Source organism: Pogona vitticeps, chromosome 4 (assembly GCF_051106095.1).
Source record: "Pogona vitticeps strain Pit_001003342236 chromosome 4, PviZW2.1, whole genome shotgun sequence".
Taxonomy (NCBI): domain Eukaryota; kingdom Metazoa; phylum Chordata; class Lepidosauria; order Squamata; family Agamidae; genus Pogona; species Pogona vitticeps.
The window spans coordinates 51519563-51536032 of record NC_135786.1 but is presented as its reverse complement, the minus strand read 5'-3'; the positions used below and the strand labels follow the sequence as shown (position 1 = coordinate 51536032).

At 40.5% G+C, this 16470-nt stretch overlaps 2 protein-coding genes across 2 annotated transcripts; both read right to left on the bottom strand.

The window, feature by feature from the left end:
- Positions 1-282: 282 nt before the first annotated feature.
- CIMAP3 (ciliary microtubule associated protein 3) lies at positions 283-6359 on the bottom strand. Its single transcript, XM_072997357.2, has 6 exons — positions 6178-6359; positions 3567-3709; positions 2842-2940; positions 1931-2064; positions 635-752; positions 283-500 (listed from the first exon to the last, which is right to left on the bottom strand). The coding sequence occupies exons 1-6, from the start codon at positions 6233-6235 to the stop codon at positions 429-431; spliced, it is 624 nt and encodes a 207-aa protein (XP_072853458.2). The 5' UTR covers positions 6236-6359; the 3' UTR covers positions 283-428.
- A 4111-nt stretch (positions 6360-10470) lies between these two features.
- Positions 10471-15472, bottom strand: LOC110081382 (acidic mammalian chitinase-like). Its single transcript, XM_072999669.2, has 7 exons — positions 15307-15472; positions 14746-14870; positions 13727-13850; positions 13384-13569; positions 11734-11850; positions 11503-11644; positions 10471-10862 (listed from the first exon to the last, which is right to left on the bottom strand). The coding sequence occupies exons 1-7, from the start codon at positions 15460-15462 to the stop codon at positions 10549-10551; spliced, it is 1164 nt and encodes a 387-aa protein (XP_072855770.2). The 5' UTR covers positions 15463-15472; the 3' UTR covers positions 10471-10548.
- Positions 15473-16470: the final 998 nt, after the last annotated feature.

The following is a 16470-nucleotide window of genomic DNA, read 5'->3' as shown; positions in this document are numbered from 1 at the left end:
TGATTACCTCAGCCAAACCAGAAAATGTTTGCAAGGTATTTCAAAACCAGCACACAGTTGAAAATGAATTAATGTGGATCTGAACTTCTTTTAAGTGTTTCCTTAGACAACTGATTATAAATTGGAGGACTGGTTCACACAGTAAGATGGAATGGCTGGAATGACAGTACACTAGACAAGACCTGTAATTTTGTATCCATCTTTCCTGTTTCACAATTTTAAGTGTATTGTATAAAAACAGTCAGGAAGATTGAACCAGACAATAAAACTGGGAAGGTAAGAGGCGTTTAAAAGGATAGCATAACAGCTGTTTATTAAGCAACCTAGTTACTGAACTGGTCTAAGAAAAGTAGTAAGAACTGTCTCAATACTCTCTAACAACAACAAAACCATTTAAGTATACAGGAGAAGAAAGCCTCCAACCAGAATTAATCATTGTAGTATATGCTCAGGTAGGCCATTAAGTTCCGATTCTTCCTGAATTCTTTGTCTGAAAGCAACTAGGAAAAAAAATACAAATATACTGTAAATATATTAAAATATATATTGTTGTTATAAAACCGCAAAAATTCAAAACAACATTTAAAAGCCAGGTATAGTCACAATCAGTTACGCAGCTATCAGAATTTCATACCTCAGTTTTGAAAGTTCGTTTTACTGGCTTTGGAACTAGAGACCAGTCTGGAGACCCAAACATTCCCGGCCAAGTAACATGTCTGTGTGGCATTTTCTCTGGGTCATATGTTCCTGGTCTAAACAGGGTGAGGTGGGAGGAGAAAACAAACACTTAAAAATGTATATCATGCCTGCAATGTACTAATATGGCCTTATACAACACAGTTTGCATGTGCCACATTAATCCAAGACAGCGTGTGTCCAAATATGTACAAATATAAATATGAAATTGATTCTATGCTAATTCGCATGATGTCTTTCCCTCTTCTACTCCTCTGCAGCTATCAACTATTGACTCTTTTCCTCCTAATCCCTTTGACAGAAGCAGTTCCAACAGAAGGAGCATTTCACTGCCTGCTGCCTTTTATCCCTCCATGGATATACAGTGGCTCCCACAGTTAAGATTAATTCTTAAAGCTTTCTCCTCATTAACATGATATAAATTTGCTTAAAGCACAAAGAACAGACATGAGAAGGAGGTGATGGGAGGAAGAGTCCTTCTAATTTTGTGACAAAAGGTGATGACCTTTCGCTGTCAGTGCCCATCCTAGTCATGTTAAAAACCATGTCTTGTTACAAAAAGATAGCAAAATTGATTTCTACATGTGGCTGTGTTAATTCATTAGCCAACTTATGAAGTAGTTAAAAGAAAAACTATTCCTAAATTGTGATGTAGCGATTTTGGATGCTACTGACCACCCAGTACTGGGGCAGGTCAAGCCTCTATAATGAAAATCCCCTTAGAAAACAACCAACACCAGTGCTTTCATAGAGGCATCTGCATTTCAGTGGCGACTGTGGGATCAACTGTAGAACGTGCTAGCTGTGTGAGGCATGGGTGGAGTGTATTGTAACTGTTGTAAGAATTCATCTATCAATGGAAGGGGAAGCCTGTATGCAGAATAGCCGTTAATCTGTTCATAGTGCCCTCAGTGCACCCATAGAAAGCTCTATGGATGCGTATATCTCACTGGCATTATTCTGCCAACTGGCATTGTTCTGATAACAAAAACAGAATACAGTATTTGATAGAGGGCATGCTGGTGTAATTTACACCCTCCAATAAACCACAAGGGAAATAGGAAATCAGTTAGCTCCCCTTCCAAAAAAAAGTGTCTGGGATAGCCATTCTCACCTGCTATCCCTCCCCTGTGCCCCTAATTGCTTGTAATAGTGGAACATACATATGATCATTTATTTTCAGGCTTCCTATCCTAGTGGACAGCTTTATAACTCAAGAAAAGAAAAATAGTACCCTGGGAAAAACTCTTTGTCCAGATGTTGCTCTGAAAATCGTGGTGTGTAGCTTTGAAATGGAGCATATGCAGGCTTGTGCTTGTGATCTTTGACCCACAGTGCTTGGTACACTGTAGGATCAGGAGCCACGTGCTATAGATTGAACATATAAAATGAAGTTGTGAGACAAATTGTCTACTGATAGCTACAATTTCCCCTACCAGCCTCTAATTCTAAAATGAGAATGTGCCTAATCCTTTCTACATCCCATCACTTTTTAAAAAATGTTTGCTTCCTAGCACAAGACTCTCCACCAAATCCTACCACCCCAATCCAGCATGGTCAGTGGTCAGAAATGACCAGAGCTGTAGTACAACAATATAACCATAGCATCCCTATCCCTGCCCCTAATGAATAGATTAGCCATAAGATTCTTTACTGGGCAAGGAGCTGAGGAAGCATATTAATGATATCAATGATAAATATTAATGATAATGTTAGAATCTAAAGCAAAGTTTTATGATGAGCAAATATTGCCTTATCTTGAGGCAGGCTACTGCTCCAGGGTACTGTCTACTCAAGTGGCAATAATTCTTCAGGACCTGAGCTGAAAAGTATTTTATTTCCACTCTTCTTTCTGTGTGTAGAGCAAGCATTCTATCACTGAGTTGTGACCCCTTCTGATACTGGTAAACCATTTCTGAGTACTCTACTTAGAAAACCCTGAAAAGTTGCCATAGGTAAGAACTGACTTGATGACACACAAATATTATTAGACAGCAATATACTTTTACAGTACCAAAGTTCTAGCTTTGGTGTGTGTGTATGAACCAAAATAGTAAAGATTCATTCTTTATATCATAGTTTCCTTTGCAAATTTTTACAATCTTCAAGATAAGGATGCATGGAACAGAGCTAAACTGTCTTTACCTTAGTGCTCAGTCCAAAACGTGGGGATGTTCTTGCTCCCAAGGAATAACCTTTAGTGCTCTCTGGTCTGTGAGAAAGATGATATAGGATAGTGTTCTTCTACATATAGAAACAAAGCAAACAACTAAGGTTATTCCAATCAATAGTAATATACACAAAAGTATTTCTAGAAGTGTCTGGGCTCACATCAACCTAGCTGGTGTACCTTCTAGCATGTCTGTCCTATTCCTAAACTAAGAGATGTGTGCTCTAACAGCAGTTATTTAAAAGCTATTTAAAAGAAAAGACACTCTGCACATGCACAAAAAATATAGTGCATGTGTAGTGCTTTTCCAAAGGTATATCTTTTTATACTACAAAATAGGTGGTTTCAACTGAGCAGAGGGAAGGAGATATCAAATATTTGCCTGCCATTTATCCTAAATTCAGTTATGGATAGTAGCCCTAGATACAAAAAATACAGACTATTTATTTATTACATTTATATGTCATTCTTCCTCCTACAAGCTCAGAACAATATATACGGTTCCCACCTCTCAAGATACTATGTACTATCAGATGAGGCAGAGATTGTACCATTGTTTACAATGCTAGTGATACAGCAGGGGACGAGTGAGCTTATTTTGGGAAGCAATCATTAGTATAAGCATGGATTTCTCTTCCTTTACTTCAAGTAAAAATTGACAGAGAGAAAATACAACTATGTTAAGAAAAGTATAGCTTACCTCTGCATGGTTATACATTCCAGGTCCACGGTTGGGATTGCCTTTAATTGGTACATGTTCATTACCTAACCGGTCTGGAGCATGAAAAAAGGGGAAAATTCTCCTCTCCTGACATGATCCAAATGAGTTCCGTTTCTGTGCAGCTGCAAAACCCAGAGCAGTAATATATATGAATCAAAATACTATCTATTTTATAGTGTGTGCTGCTCAGTTACGGGTTTTTAAAAACAGATATGGCAAAATCTGTCTGCTGCCATAGCCTGTTGGTCTTTTGTGCAACATGGAAAGGTGTCAGGCTGTATTTTTTTCTGCCAGAAGAAATTTCACTAGGATTCATCCTTGAGGAGATCTCTAGGTGGCTCTAAAGAGAGATTTTATGGGTAGTATAAACAAATAGAATGAACAGAAGTCTCAAGCATGAGTGCATACACTGAGAATGCATGTACTGAGAAAGTCCTTTAACTGTTTGTGATCAGCCCTCTAAGACTGTGGAAATCCACAACTTATCTCCCTTCAAGTCTGTTAAAGTGGACAGAAAAGAAGAATATCTGAAGTCCTAAAGAGGATTTAGTTTTAAAGGTAGATAAGAAGTGTGACTCACTTTGGGACCTCCTCACTACATTTAGTTTTGAGATTTTTAAAAATCTGTCCTGGATCTTACACAGAAATAAGCCCTGCAGAATTCACAGTTTGTTCAAATGCATATTCCATTGTGTTTTGTAGTCCTTAGGTAAAGGTTCCCCTTGACATTTAGTCCAGTCGTGTCCAACTCTAGGGGGCAGTGCTCATCTCCGTTTCCAAGCCATAGAGCCAAGGTTTGTCCATGGACAGTTTCCGTGGTCATGTGGCCAGCGCGACTAGACACAGAACACTGTTACCTCCCCACTGTAGTGGTACCTATTTATCGACTTGCATTTTTACATGCTTTCAAACTGCTAGGTTGGCAGGAGCTGGGACAAATGACGGGACCTCAGTCCGTTGCGTGGATTCAATCCTGCAACTGCTGGTCTTCTGACCTTGCAGCACAGAGGCTTCTGCGGTTTAACCCACAGCGCCACCACGTCCCAACATATATTCCATACTTCTGTAGTCCTTACTTACTGATAAATGTATATGTTTAAAGCACTACAGGATTTCAAGTTGACACAGGATTGAGTCAGGATACTGTGGTCCTTAAAGAAGAATTTACTCTTTGTACATGGACCAGAGTGTTCTATTAGACATCCATTTTTATAACAGATGTACAGCCACAAGGTTAGCACATGTAGATGATGCAATCCTTGAAATGTGCATTGGGTATGATGTAGTGTCTAGCAGAGGACAATGGGGGATGTGCAAGTGATTGGTTGTTTCACACTATATAAGAGCTGCACACTATAGTGGAATATGAAGCTTTGTGTGGAGAGTTGCTGCACGAAGTGCTGTCTGTTTACAGATAAGTGTATTGTTTAGTCTACTGTACATGTTTTGTAAATACACTACTGGTGAAAGTATCTGCCATATCTGTGAGTCTTTTTATTATTTATATTTATTTATTTATTTATTGGACTTATATACCGCCCCATAGCGCTACAAGCACTCTCCGGGCGGTTTACAATTTTAATTATAAAGGCTACACATTGCCCCCCCAGCAAGCTGGGTACTCATTTTACCGACCTCGGAAGGATGGAAGGCTGAGTCAACCTTGAGCCGGCTACCTGGGATTTGAACCCCAGGTCGTGAGTGAGCACAGTTTTAGCTGCAGTACAGCGTTTTAACCACTGCGTCAACATTACTGTTGACCTGGAAGACTGCCTTGTCTGGATACATCTCCATACCCCAAATTCCTGACAGACTGCCACCTTATAATGCAATTTTAGCTAATACCTAATCAGAAATAAAATCAGCTGAGTTCAATTGTACTTGTGTGTGCGTTCTGTACTGTCAAGTCGGAACTGACCTGCAGCAACTCTTAACAGGTCTTTCAAGATAAGGAGTCCTTTGACTTGTTCCACTCTCCCAGTGATTCTCAAACTTGGGTCCCTAGATGTTCTTGGACTGTAAATCCCAGAAATCCTAGCCAGCACAGCAAGTGGTGAAGGCTTCTGGGAACTGTAGTCCAAGAACATCTGGGGGCCTCAGTATGAGAACCATTGTGACATCACTCTGTCCATTCACCGCTTACTTTGAGATAAATGTATGAACAATTGTAGTCTTCAGGTGTTTTTTCTTTATTTAAAATACTTGCTATACCTCAATATAATAAAATCTGTAAAAAAGCTACATTTACAATGCAAAAAAGTGCAAATAATTACATTGGTTTTGTGGTGAGTACAGACGAAAAACTGAGCTGTTAAAAGCATACAGTACTTTAAATTTTTTATTGAATTGCACAAAAATCAGACTATGAAGGGGTTATAATTGGCAATGGCAACAGGAATAGCTTGCAAAAATATCCCGTTTCTGGGAAAATTGCCTTTTTGTTACAGTTACCCTGAGGTTTCCAGTCAAGCACAGAAAAAACAAGGAGCCTTGGTTGTGCGGGGGCAGTACCTGCAGCTCGGAAACCCCCCAGGACTTTCCCTCTCCCTTATTTGGGCCAGGTTCCCCCCCCCCCCAGCCGCCTGCTCACCTGTGAGCTCCCACGCTAACTGCCGTTGCTGAGAAAGCATGCCGAGGACGCTCTTCATGTGAGCGGCGCCCTGCAGTTGCCATGGATACGGACCGAGGCCTCCCTGGGTCGGCTTGCGCAAAAGACGGGAGGGGCGCGCCGGAACCGCGGCTGGAAGAGAGGAAGAGAGAAGTGTGGGCAACTGGCAGACGGTAGTGATGACGTCAGGAGCCTCGAAGCGCCGCTAGCTGTGTTCAGTGCGCTCAATGGGGGTGGTGGTCTCGCACTGGTTAGACGGGAGACTGTTTATAAGCAGAGCTTAAGAAAACGTGCACAGAGTGTAGGTCTTCCTAATGCATCTCCCCTGTCAGCACATAGGGGTACTATTCAGACGGCCTATTCCGAATGGCAGCAAGCAAGCAGATAGCGAGTTGTGCACGCGTGTACAGGCACCGTGTTCCCACCCCCTCAATCTCCTCGGATTTAGGGGTAGTGCAGATCGGAATGCTGTTTTCCGTGGTTAGCCCATTGGCTCAGGCCTCTGCGGGGGGGGGGGGAACTTAATGCCCCAAAGAAGACAGGCTGGGAACATGTTAAGAGTGCTTTTCTAAACCCCGGCGGAGAATGCATCCCTAAATCCTGCACCTATGATCCTGGTTTGAAATTATAGGCTTCCATGATTAGAAGATGGTCCTCTTCAGCAACGTTATACTTCTCTTGCAAAGGCTGCATCCCCTTACTTTTATTTTTGAAAATCGTAATATTGAAGTTTAAACGAGCTGCTTACAGCTGCTGCTGTAAGAAAAAAAAGCTCAAGGCCAAGGTATATCATAGAAAAGCAATTTTCTAAGCTCTGTGTGAGCCCTTTTAAAGTAGGAATCCTAATATGCTTCCCTCCTAGGTTTGGCACCTCTTTTTGGTACAATGGGCTGATATCAAAGATAAAGTAAATTGTAACCCTGAAAAGGGTTGCAAATTAGAATCAACAGTGTGCAATTGTCAATTATATACAGCAATCATGGAGGAAAGCTAAACTGACCGTTTCTGTTACTATCCACCTTTAAAGGCATGGTGTAAGAAAATCATGGAATCATAAAATCATGAAGTTGGAAGGGGCCTATAAGACTACTGAGTCCCACTCCCTGCTCAGTGCAGGAATACAAATCAAAGGATATCTGCCAGGTGGTTGTCTATAAATTTCTCTTGAATGCCTCCAGTGTTGGAGCACTTGCCACCTCTTGAGGTTACTGGTTCCATTGCTGTCCTGCTCTAACATTTAGAAAGTTTTTTCTGATGCTCAACTAAGATCTGTGTTCTTTTAACTTGAGCCTATTGTTGCGTGTCCTGCACTCTGGGATGATCAAGAACTGATCCTGCACTCCCTCTATCTGACAGCCTTTCAAGTATTGGAAAAATACTATCATATCTTGCCTCCGTCTTTGTTTCTCAAGGCTAAACATGTCCAGTTCTTTCAGTCTTTCCTCATAAGGCTTGGTTTCCAGCCCCCAATCATCCTTGTTGCTCCCCTCTGAACTTGTTCCAATCTGTTGAAAATGATAGGATAACCTGACTTAATAGCAGCTTTACACTACTCACATGCTTACCTGAGTGATGTTGTTTTGACATGGTACAATTTATGTTTTAGATTAGATTATCTGGGTTTGAATGTCGTAAAATTAATAAGAACAGATCAGAATAGCAACACACTGTTAACTTCTGCCGCTCAAAAAGTTGTTTTCAAGGACATTATGAGCTTCAGTCCTGATATCATGCATGTTGTAGACCTTGCAACCCAGGAGTCACCTTGGTCTGATTATGACACATGATCTACATCATATATATATAAAACAGTGCAGGCAACTGTTTAATTCTATCTATTTTTAAACCTCAGTCTTATTTAATTTTAATCATATCTGAGGAGAGTTGATCCAAAACTTTGTTATCTGAGGTAGAGCAGAAAATACCTCCCCTCACATATGTTAAGATGTGCACACCTAAAGCCATTTTTATAGCATCTAAGGTGTGTAAATCCCACAAATACAGTAATCTAATAGAAGAAATTACACGACAAACAATTTGCTGCTGTAACACTTTTAAGTTCTATGTGGATATTTGCTTACTTAGCTATCTGTTGATGAACCTTGGAAATGCAATTTCACAAAATGAGTTTTTGCTTATTCATAGTTAACTAACAGACAAAACAAACAATTATAACAATAACAAAATGCTACAATTTGTGTACTCGGGTTCTAGCAATAGCATAGGCGTTGCTTGTGGAAAGGGTCCTTTTAAATTCAAATTCAGAAAAATATTCAAAACATCTTCCTCAACTGGGTTGGGTGTCCAATACGTAAAGGAATCTGCTCCACATGTGGAATCTTCAAAATCCTAAAATAAAATATCGATTCAATTGGATATATATGAATTCACTATGTGGATTCATCACTCCAACACAAACACAGGAATCAAACCTAGACCAAGTTGGCAAGGGCCTTTGTAGTTCAAGTGCCAACAACACCTGCAGCCTCTTCAGTTCTCGGGATCTTTCTGATTCAAATCACTTACTCACAGCTCCACTCATACTTAGCCCCACTCCTTTGGGCTTAACTAATATTTATAGGGGGTACACTGCCTTCAATGAATCTCAGACTTAGCTTGGTATGGCAGCTGTCTCACTGTGCCTCATGGTAAGATTGGCCTTGGACCAGACTTTTCAGTAACCTGCTTTTGGCGCAGAACACACCTGGTGAGTTTAGTGGGTATGCCAGGGCATCCCTATAAGACAAGCACAATGAGACTTCTTGGCAGGTGGTCTCTTCTGGAAGCCCCAGAGCCAATTGAGACTACAAGGCATTGGGGAACCTGAGGAGGCACACCAAATCAAAAAAATGGTACTAGACACTGCTTTCCTCTCCTCCTGTCATGGACTATGTGCCATAGAAGTTTCTCCATGCAAACGAGAAAACGGCTTATATAGGCTGTTGTACTACTATATTAGACAGTGATTGCCTTTATTTTGTATGTATGCAACCTTGTGCTCTGGAATCTTCCCCTCTTAATCATGTTTTAAAATACCACCACACTTCTCAGGCCAGCCATGCCTGTATATCCTGCAGAGAATGCTCACGGAAGACCACTGGATCCAAATAAGACACCCACATATGCTGTGAATCCATGCCTGAAGGATGCTATTAGCAGAAAATGATGTAGCTGGCCAGGCACAAGATGATACCAGGTCTTGTCCTGTTTCTAGACTTTGGACATCTTTGTCGTCGTCTAGTCGTTTAGTCGTGTCAGACTCTTCGTGACCCCATGGACCAGAGCACGCCAGGCCCTCCTATCCTCCACTGCCTCCCGGAGTTGGGTCAAATGACATCCAATCATTAACTGTTTCATTGCTGAAGCCCTGATACATATTTGTATATGCACTCTATATGTCTGAAATCAACATTATTATTTTTTGTATACAACCATAATTTTGGAACCTATTTTATATATTGCCTTTGCCTACCTTACTGCATGTTCAACTATTCTCTAATAAAAGTTAATCTGATTTGTTCTTTTTTGAGAACTGAGTCTTAAATTAATTTTGAAGATAAGAAAATAAAAAGAGCTTGCTCTCTCCTCTCCAAGCATCAGCCTGGTATAGCAATGCTTTCAAGAATGGTGCATCTCCCCTTTGGAAGAGTAGCTGTATCTCAAAAAATAGATTTAAGAAGTAATTGAATCAAACGAACTCTATTTATCTGAAAGGGGGAAACTCTTTCACTTTTGGCTAGTAATCATCAGCAGTGTTTTTCTGTTGACCAGCCTGGTTGGCTTCCATGATCAAGGTAGAGGTAGAATCTCTGTAAAAGTAAAATAATCCTTCTTGGATGCATACCTTCATGTCATACCTTCACACAACATAACTACGTACATGTGAGCTCAAGTTGTGTGGCTACATTTGTGAATGAAGATGTGAAGTAACACTGGAGACAAGATTGAAAGACCTGTAAGGTTTAAGTATAATATCTTTATGCTGAGGTCCCAAATTACCTATGGAAATTTCTGGAGGAATAATTTAATGCATTTGATGAACTGGTTCTCTCTGAAGCAGTTGCCGTGCAGGATCAACTGCCTTTGAGCAACAGCAAACTACCATGGTAGTACTGCAAGAAAGCACAATTATGATTGTGAGCTACATGTGAGATGTACCGTAATTTTTGCCATGTCATAAAACACCACAGAAAGAAACAGGTGAAGAGAAAGGGAAAGCCTATACGCTCTGCTAGTAAACAAACAAAAAAGAAACATGTGTCCTTTGGCTGAATTTTATTTCATTATTGTAGCAGTGTAGAATCTTGCATCAGATTAGAAGGTAAGGGGAGTGTGAATTTAACCCTGATCTCTTCAAGCCCAGTTACAGCAGGAGCAGCTGGCGTCAAAGACAAGACCAGCCTGGCAATGTTGCAGGAAGGTCCTCCCGTTCTCACAGTGATAGAAGCTGTTCTTGTTGGTTGGGTCCGGATATAAGCCTCCGGCTCTTCCAGCACAGAACCCAGTGCCTCCGGAACTGCTTGGGCTGCCTCCGGAGCTGCTTGGGCTGCCTCCAGAGCTACTCGGGCTGCCTCCAGAGCTGCTCGGGCTGCCTCCAGAGCTGCTCGGGCTGCCTCCAGAGCCACTGCTGGGGGAGCTGCCACTACTAGAAGAAGAGGCTGTGCAGCCTGGAAAAGAAGAAGGAGAAAAATGAACCATGATTTCTCTCTCCAATAACTATTTTTGTGCTTCACTTTTGCAGCATGGATTTTAGACCTTGATATAAGGAATTCTGCATGCTTTTTGGTGGTCTACACTATACAGAAGCTTTACTATCCTGGTTGTCCTTTCCCCATTTTTCCTAATTTATAGCCATTTATTATCTTTCTTTTAATTTCCAGCTTCTAGATTAGCGTCTACAGCTATTGTGAATCCTGCTTGGCTTCTTATTCCTCCACTCAAATTCATAACACACACAATTCTCTGTCTTTCAAAGCTTGTAATGGAAGCAAAGTTTCTCAAAACTACTTTGTCCAGATCCAGCTGTTCTCATTTCCTAATTCTTCTTCCATAATACTGTACTACTATTAATATATTCAAACGTGTCAACTTTGTGCTACTACTATTCTGAAATCTCACAGTACCATAAACATATTCTAAACCTTGCTGGAAAGATGCATTCTGCAATGTACAATATGCATTCTACAATATGCAACAACAGTGACTCAGGGGAAAAATGAAGATACTGTATTCTTTATCCCTTGTATAATTTTTGCAGAAACATGAGTTTGGCTCATTCTGTGTGATGTTCCTGCTGGAATTACATACTTGCACTTTGTAGTCCAAGAGCGTTCTTCAAGGTGGTGATCAAGGGGTATTTGCCCTGGTTGCAGAAAGTGCCAGTGAAGTCATCCAAGTCAAGGGACCAAACCATGGCACCTCCAAAGTTGTTCTTCTTCAGCCACTCAGCCTATAAGATGCAGAAAAAAGGTCAAAATCAGTCTGCATTGCCCTGAAGAATGGGAAAGGACACTGTTGCATTAACCATTTCTCTCATACCTTGATGTTGAAACTCTTGAGGTTGTCATACCCAAGCCACTCATTCCCCTTGTAGGCATAGGGCACATCTTGAGGAGTATCCCATACTTCTGTAGCTCCATTCAAGAAAGTGCAGATCTGAGAGCAAAAAAAAAAAAAAAAGGCAATTAATAAGTGCTTTGGTCTCTGAAATCTCTGTGTTAGTTAATATTTCATAATTGCGTTACAATGGGAATGAAAAAAGGAAGTGAACAGGAAATATCCATGCAAATGTATGTGTGGGATTTTTGCTAAATTACTATGCTCTATACTTAAACAAGTATTTACTTTTTGTATCAGGGAGTCATTACCTAGACTTTGATTCCCTAAAATTCCCAGTTACCCCAAACCACATGGGTTAGCCATATCACTCCATGTCAACATAACTTTGAGCAAGGATGACAAGCAGTGCCTATGTGTTTAAAGAGGATAGGAAGCAGATTTTTCTACATTTTGCCAGGCTCTGACACAAATCTCACTGGCTACTAAGTTTGACATTTTAGCACCATTGGTCTTGAGTCAACAGCATTCTTACATGTGTAAATGCTGATTGTCCAAGCCGTCTTCACTTTGGCAGTGTTCATTTTCTCTCTGCATGCTTTCTTATTTGATTCGGCAATGTCCAGAATTATTTTGCTGATCTGTTTATTTCAGGTTAAATAAACAGATCAGGAATATAATTCCAGATCTGTCATTTTCTTAAATAAGAAACAACATAATAGGAATGTGTTTACCTGAATAGCATCTTCTAACAAAGCATTGGCTATGTATTGTCATGTATAGAAGAAACTGATGTGTGTTGCTTCTGTTTACTTTCATGGATGCCTAGATGACACATATGGTCTGCTTTTATCAGAGGTGTCTATGCCATCAAATGTACTGGCCGATGGGCAACACTGTACATCTCCTTGGGTATCCAATACTGGCATCATTGGGAATGCCTTCCCCTCCCACTCCTGTTGATGTATGTCCTCAGTAACTCTTAAAGACCCTGCTGGTTTCTGAACCTTACACAGCAGAGTTTTAGATTATCCAGCAGAAAGGAAGGGGCTTCAGGAGGTTTCAGAAGAAGCTGCAGAATCTGGTTCTGAAGGAAGCAACATGACCCAATGGAAGTATGCTGCTGGATACTGGTCAGTATTTATTATGGCAAAGGAAATATATTCAGTCTGTCTCATGACGGAATGGCAATGCTGAGGAATTAATTGTCACATACTATCAGGTCACCTCCAACTTATGGCAACTTTATGAACAAGTGCTCTCCAAAACATCCTGTCTTCTACAACCATGCTTAGCATTGGAAAATCAAGGCTGTGGTTCCTTTAGGGAGCCAATCCACCTCATATTTGGTCTTATTTTCCTACTGCCTTCAACCTTTCCTAGCATTATTGTCTTTTTCAGAGAATCTTGCCTTCTCACGAGGCACCCAAAATAGGATCATTTTTGCCTCCAGAGATAGTTCAGGCTTGATTTGATCTAGGGCTCCCTTGTTTGTCTTCCTGGCAGTGCAGAGGTAATAACAAGTGAATAAATACAATACTGTATTTCTGAAAGAACTGTGATAAAAGAATTGAGTGCTAGCTGCCTGATTATGTTAAATTTAGTTCTGTGCTATTAAAAAAATATACAGACCTCATAGTAAGCCAAGAAGCCAGCCTGTCTTGTATAAGGTCCAGCAGGTCCAGATCCAGATGTGGGGGCACCAACAGCAGTGTTGGATGGGTCACTGAGGATGAAGGTGTGTCCATAAGTTGGGAATCCAACAATGAGTTTCTCAGCCGGGGCACCATTACTTTTCCAATAATTCATAGCATAGTCCTAGAAAGGGATTAGATATATTAGCTACTGTTCCCAAAATGAGGTGTTGGTTTCCTCCATGACTACAGATTGTTTTTTTTTAATGGGGGGGGGAAGGAGGACTGTTCCAAGTTTTGCAGCATGTTGTTATATGCATTCATCCTTATACAGTACTTACAACGTTGAAGTAGACGTAGCTACCAGTGTCAGCAGGACCTTTATAGAGAGGGCTGTTCTCTCCAGTGAAACCTTCCCAGGAGCCATGGAAGTCATAGGTCATCACATGGAAATAGTCCAGATACCTGTGAAGTAGTTATATATATATATGCTCCAAAAATCTGTATATATACTACAAGATGCTACATGACTAAGACTGATGAAGCGTGTGTTTTTTCCTGGAAAAATTGTACATTTGCTCTATCTATTCCATATTTTCCCACTTAAAAAAGATGGTGAAAGCAAAATTTATTTATTTTATTTATTTGTTTTATTTATATGCTGTCTTTCTCCCACTAAGGGGACTGAAAATGCCATACCTTTTGCCTAGAAGTTCCTTCTGGAAACACTCTTAAGATTTGTGTGCTTCCATTACAGTATAATCTGTTTAGAGCTTAGCTCTTGTGCAGCATTTCCATGATCACTTGTTTCTTTGCAGACCATATATGATACACGATATAAAAGGCCTTCGAAGTGCAACGTTCATGCTACCTGAAAATTGTTCTCAGGCTCAGATTGCTCATCAAAATCTATTCTGAGTTCGTTTGGTTATGTAACAAATACTAGACCACTGGAATGTTTAGTCCAGATTTATTCTTCACTAATGTTTCTGTGTACATTTAAGCCGCTGAACAGGAGAAATTGTATATGTGCTTGCATGCTTTCCTTTAGCACTCCTGGGTATTAGGATGGGTTGCAAAACAGTCTATACCCCTAAATCCAGCAACTATACTACAGTATTCAGAAAAGCCCGGCATCATGCTGGTTCAATGTAAATGCTGACTTAGCAATTTCATTGAAGAAGAAATTGAACAGATCCACTGGCGTGGTTTTACATTGCGGCTAACATCTACATATATGTCATGTCGTGGGATAGCACATTAATTCCCAGTCTAATGGGATCTTTACTCATGTACTTAACAAAGGACATGTTCTAAATTTAAAAGAGAGAATCTACATCTCTGAAATAAAAGTACTTACTGGCCAAGCTCAGGAATCTGGTAGCTTGCCTCTATATTGGAAAGGCCACCAGCAACAGCAGCAGTGACCAGCAGCCTAGGTTTGTTCACTTGTTTGGCCTCCTGCTCAAAAGCTTCCAACATTTCCTGTAAGATGGTAAGGCAGATATTAATATTCTCACAGTCACACATCAGTTTACTGTCTCTGCTCTGAGTAATCTAGCTCAATGGGCCCAGCATCCTTTACAGATGATTTCCTAGTTAGCTGCAATGAAAAGGGAGGTGTCATCATGCTGAGGACTTCCCTGCTCCCTTTGGAAATTTGCAGGTTTTCTCTGGAAGAATGACTGCATAGTAAAATCAAATGTATGTCAGGGTTTTTATTACTTCTGCTTGAGTTAGATCTGCATTCATTATGCCCAATGATTATGCGCAACATTGTCATGTAAGTGCTGTTGTTACCAGTTTTTGTACAAGAACATAGAAACTGGGAAATCGGTGAAGATCTGTCCAGCCTGCACAGACCATCTCTGTATGCTGGGCAGGGGGCGTGGGGAATAATAAAAGAAGGTGGTGGCTTTACCTTAACCAGAGTGGTAAAGAGGACCTTATCCACAGCAGTGCTGCCTCTAGCACCAGGGTACTCCCAGTCTATGTCCAGCCCATCAAAGTCATACTGGCGCAAGAACGTGATGACAGAGTTGATGAAGGTCTGGCGGTTCTGAGCAGTGGCAACCATTGCATTGAATCTGCAATGTGTTAACAGAGGGGAGACTTCAGAAAATGATGCACTTCTTGCAAGCATTCTCACCTGCCATAATTAGATGGGGGACTAAAGAACTTACGGTCCAGTTCCAAAGTTCCAGCCTCCAATTGACAAGAGAGTCTTCAGTTCCCCATTCCTATGATGGAAGAGATTAAAAAGATGAACTCTAGACACTTTGGAAAAAGGAATCACAAATCAGCATCATCTCATTATCTATGGATCACTCTCCCCTTTCATCCTGAACCATATTCGTATGACAAATAATTAAATACAGTGCTGTTGTTATGTGCCATCAAGTCAGTTCCAACTTACAGTGACCCTAGTAGAGTTTCCGAGGTATGAAAGATATTTAAGGAGTGATTTTGCCACTGCCATTCTTCACTGGGTTTCCATGGTCAAGTGAGGGTTTGAACTCAGGTGTCCTGACTCCAAATTAGATATTCTATCCACTACACTACATGAGCTCTTACTGAGTACTGTATAATAAATTACATTGCTCTTGGCTTTCAGAGGCAATGAACAAGCCATGTTAAGAAACTTGGTTCCTCAGGCACAAAGTTCTAAAACTCCTTTACTCTTTTGTTCTAAAAAGTACCCGATTCAGTTAGGTTGCAACAAATTAATTTAATTTGTCATCAGTTCCAAATATCCAGGCTCTGATTACTATGAAAGTGCAAGAAAAGGTACAACTAATGGTGCATAGAGTAAAGATACCCAATTTGTATAGTCATGCAGGTATTTAACAATCTGGATTTACAATCTGATTTTACCATGTAGTTGAATCACATGATGAAATGCTTATGCCTCACCCAAAATAGTAATCAAGAAAGTGCTAAGTGATTATGATAATGATTTTAGGGCATAATTCATCACAGAGTTGCCAGAAATCTGTTCTCACAGAGCAACAATCTTATGCCTGTGATTTTTATAAGCCACTTTGGATGTTTTGTGGTGATGGATGGAGAGAGAAAAATAATTGAG

Coding starts and splice junctions, on each gene's coding strand:
- CIMAP3 (XM_072997357.2), bottom strand. CDS start 6,235: ATGAAGAGCGTCCTCGGCATGCTTTCTCAGCAACGGCAGTTAGCGTGG. Junction 3,710..6,177: donor GTTAGCGTGGGAGCTCACAG/GTGAGCAGGCGG, acceptor TGGGTTTTGCAG/CTGCACAGAAACGGAACTCA. Junction 2,941..3,566: donor GAATGTATAACCATGCAGAG/GTAAGCTATACT, acceptor TTCTATATGTAG/AAGAACACTATCCTATATCA.
- LOC110081382 (XM_072999669.2), bottom strand. CDS start 15,462: ATGGTTGCCACTGCTCAGAACCGCCAGACCTTCATCAACTCTGTCATC. Junction 14,871..15,306: donor TCTTTACCACTCTGGTTAAG/GTAAAGCCACCA, acceptor ACCATCTTACAG/GAAATGTTGGAAGCTTTTGA. Junction 13,851..14,745: donor CAGATTCCTGAGCTTGGCCA/GTAAGTACTTTT, acceptor ACTACTTCACAG/GTATCTGGACTATTTCCATG.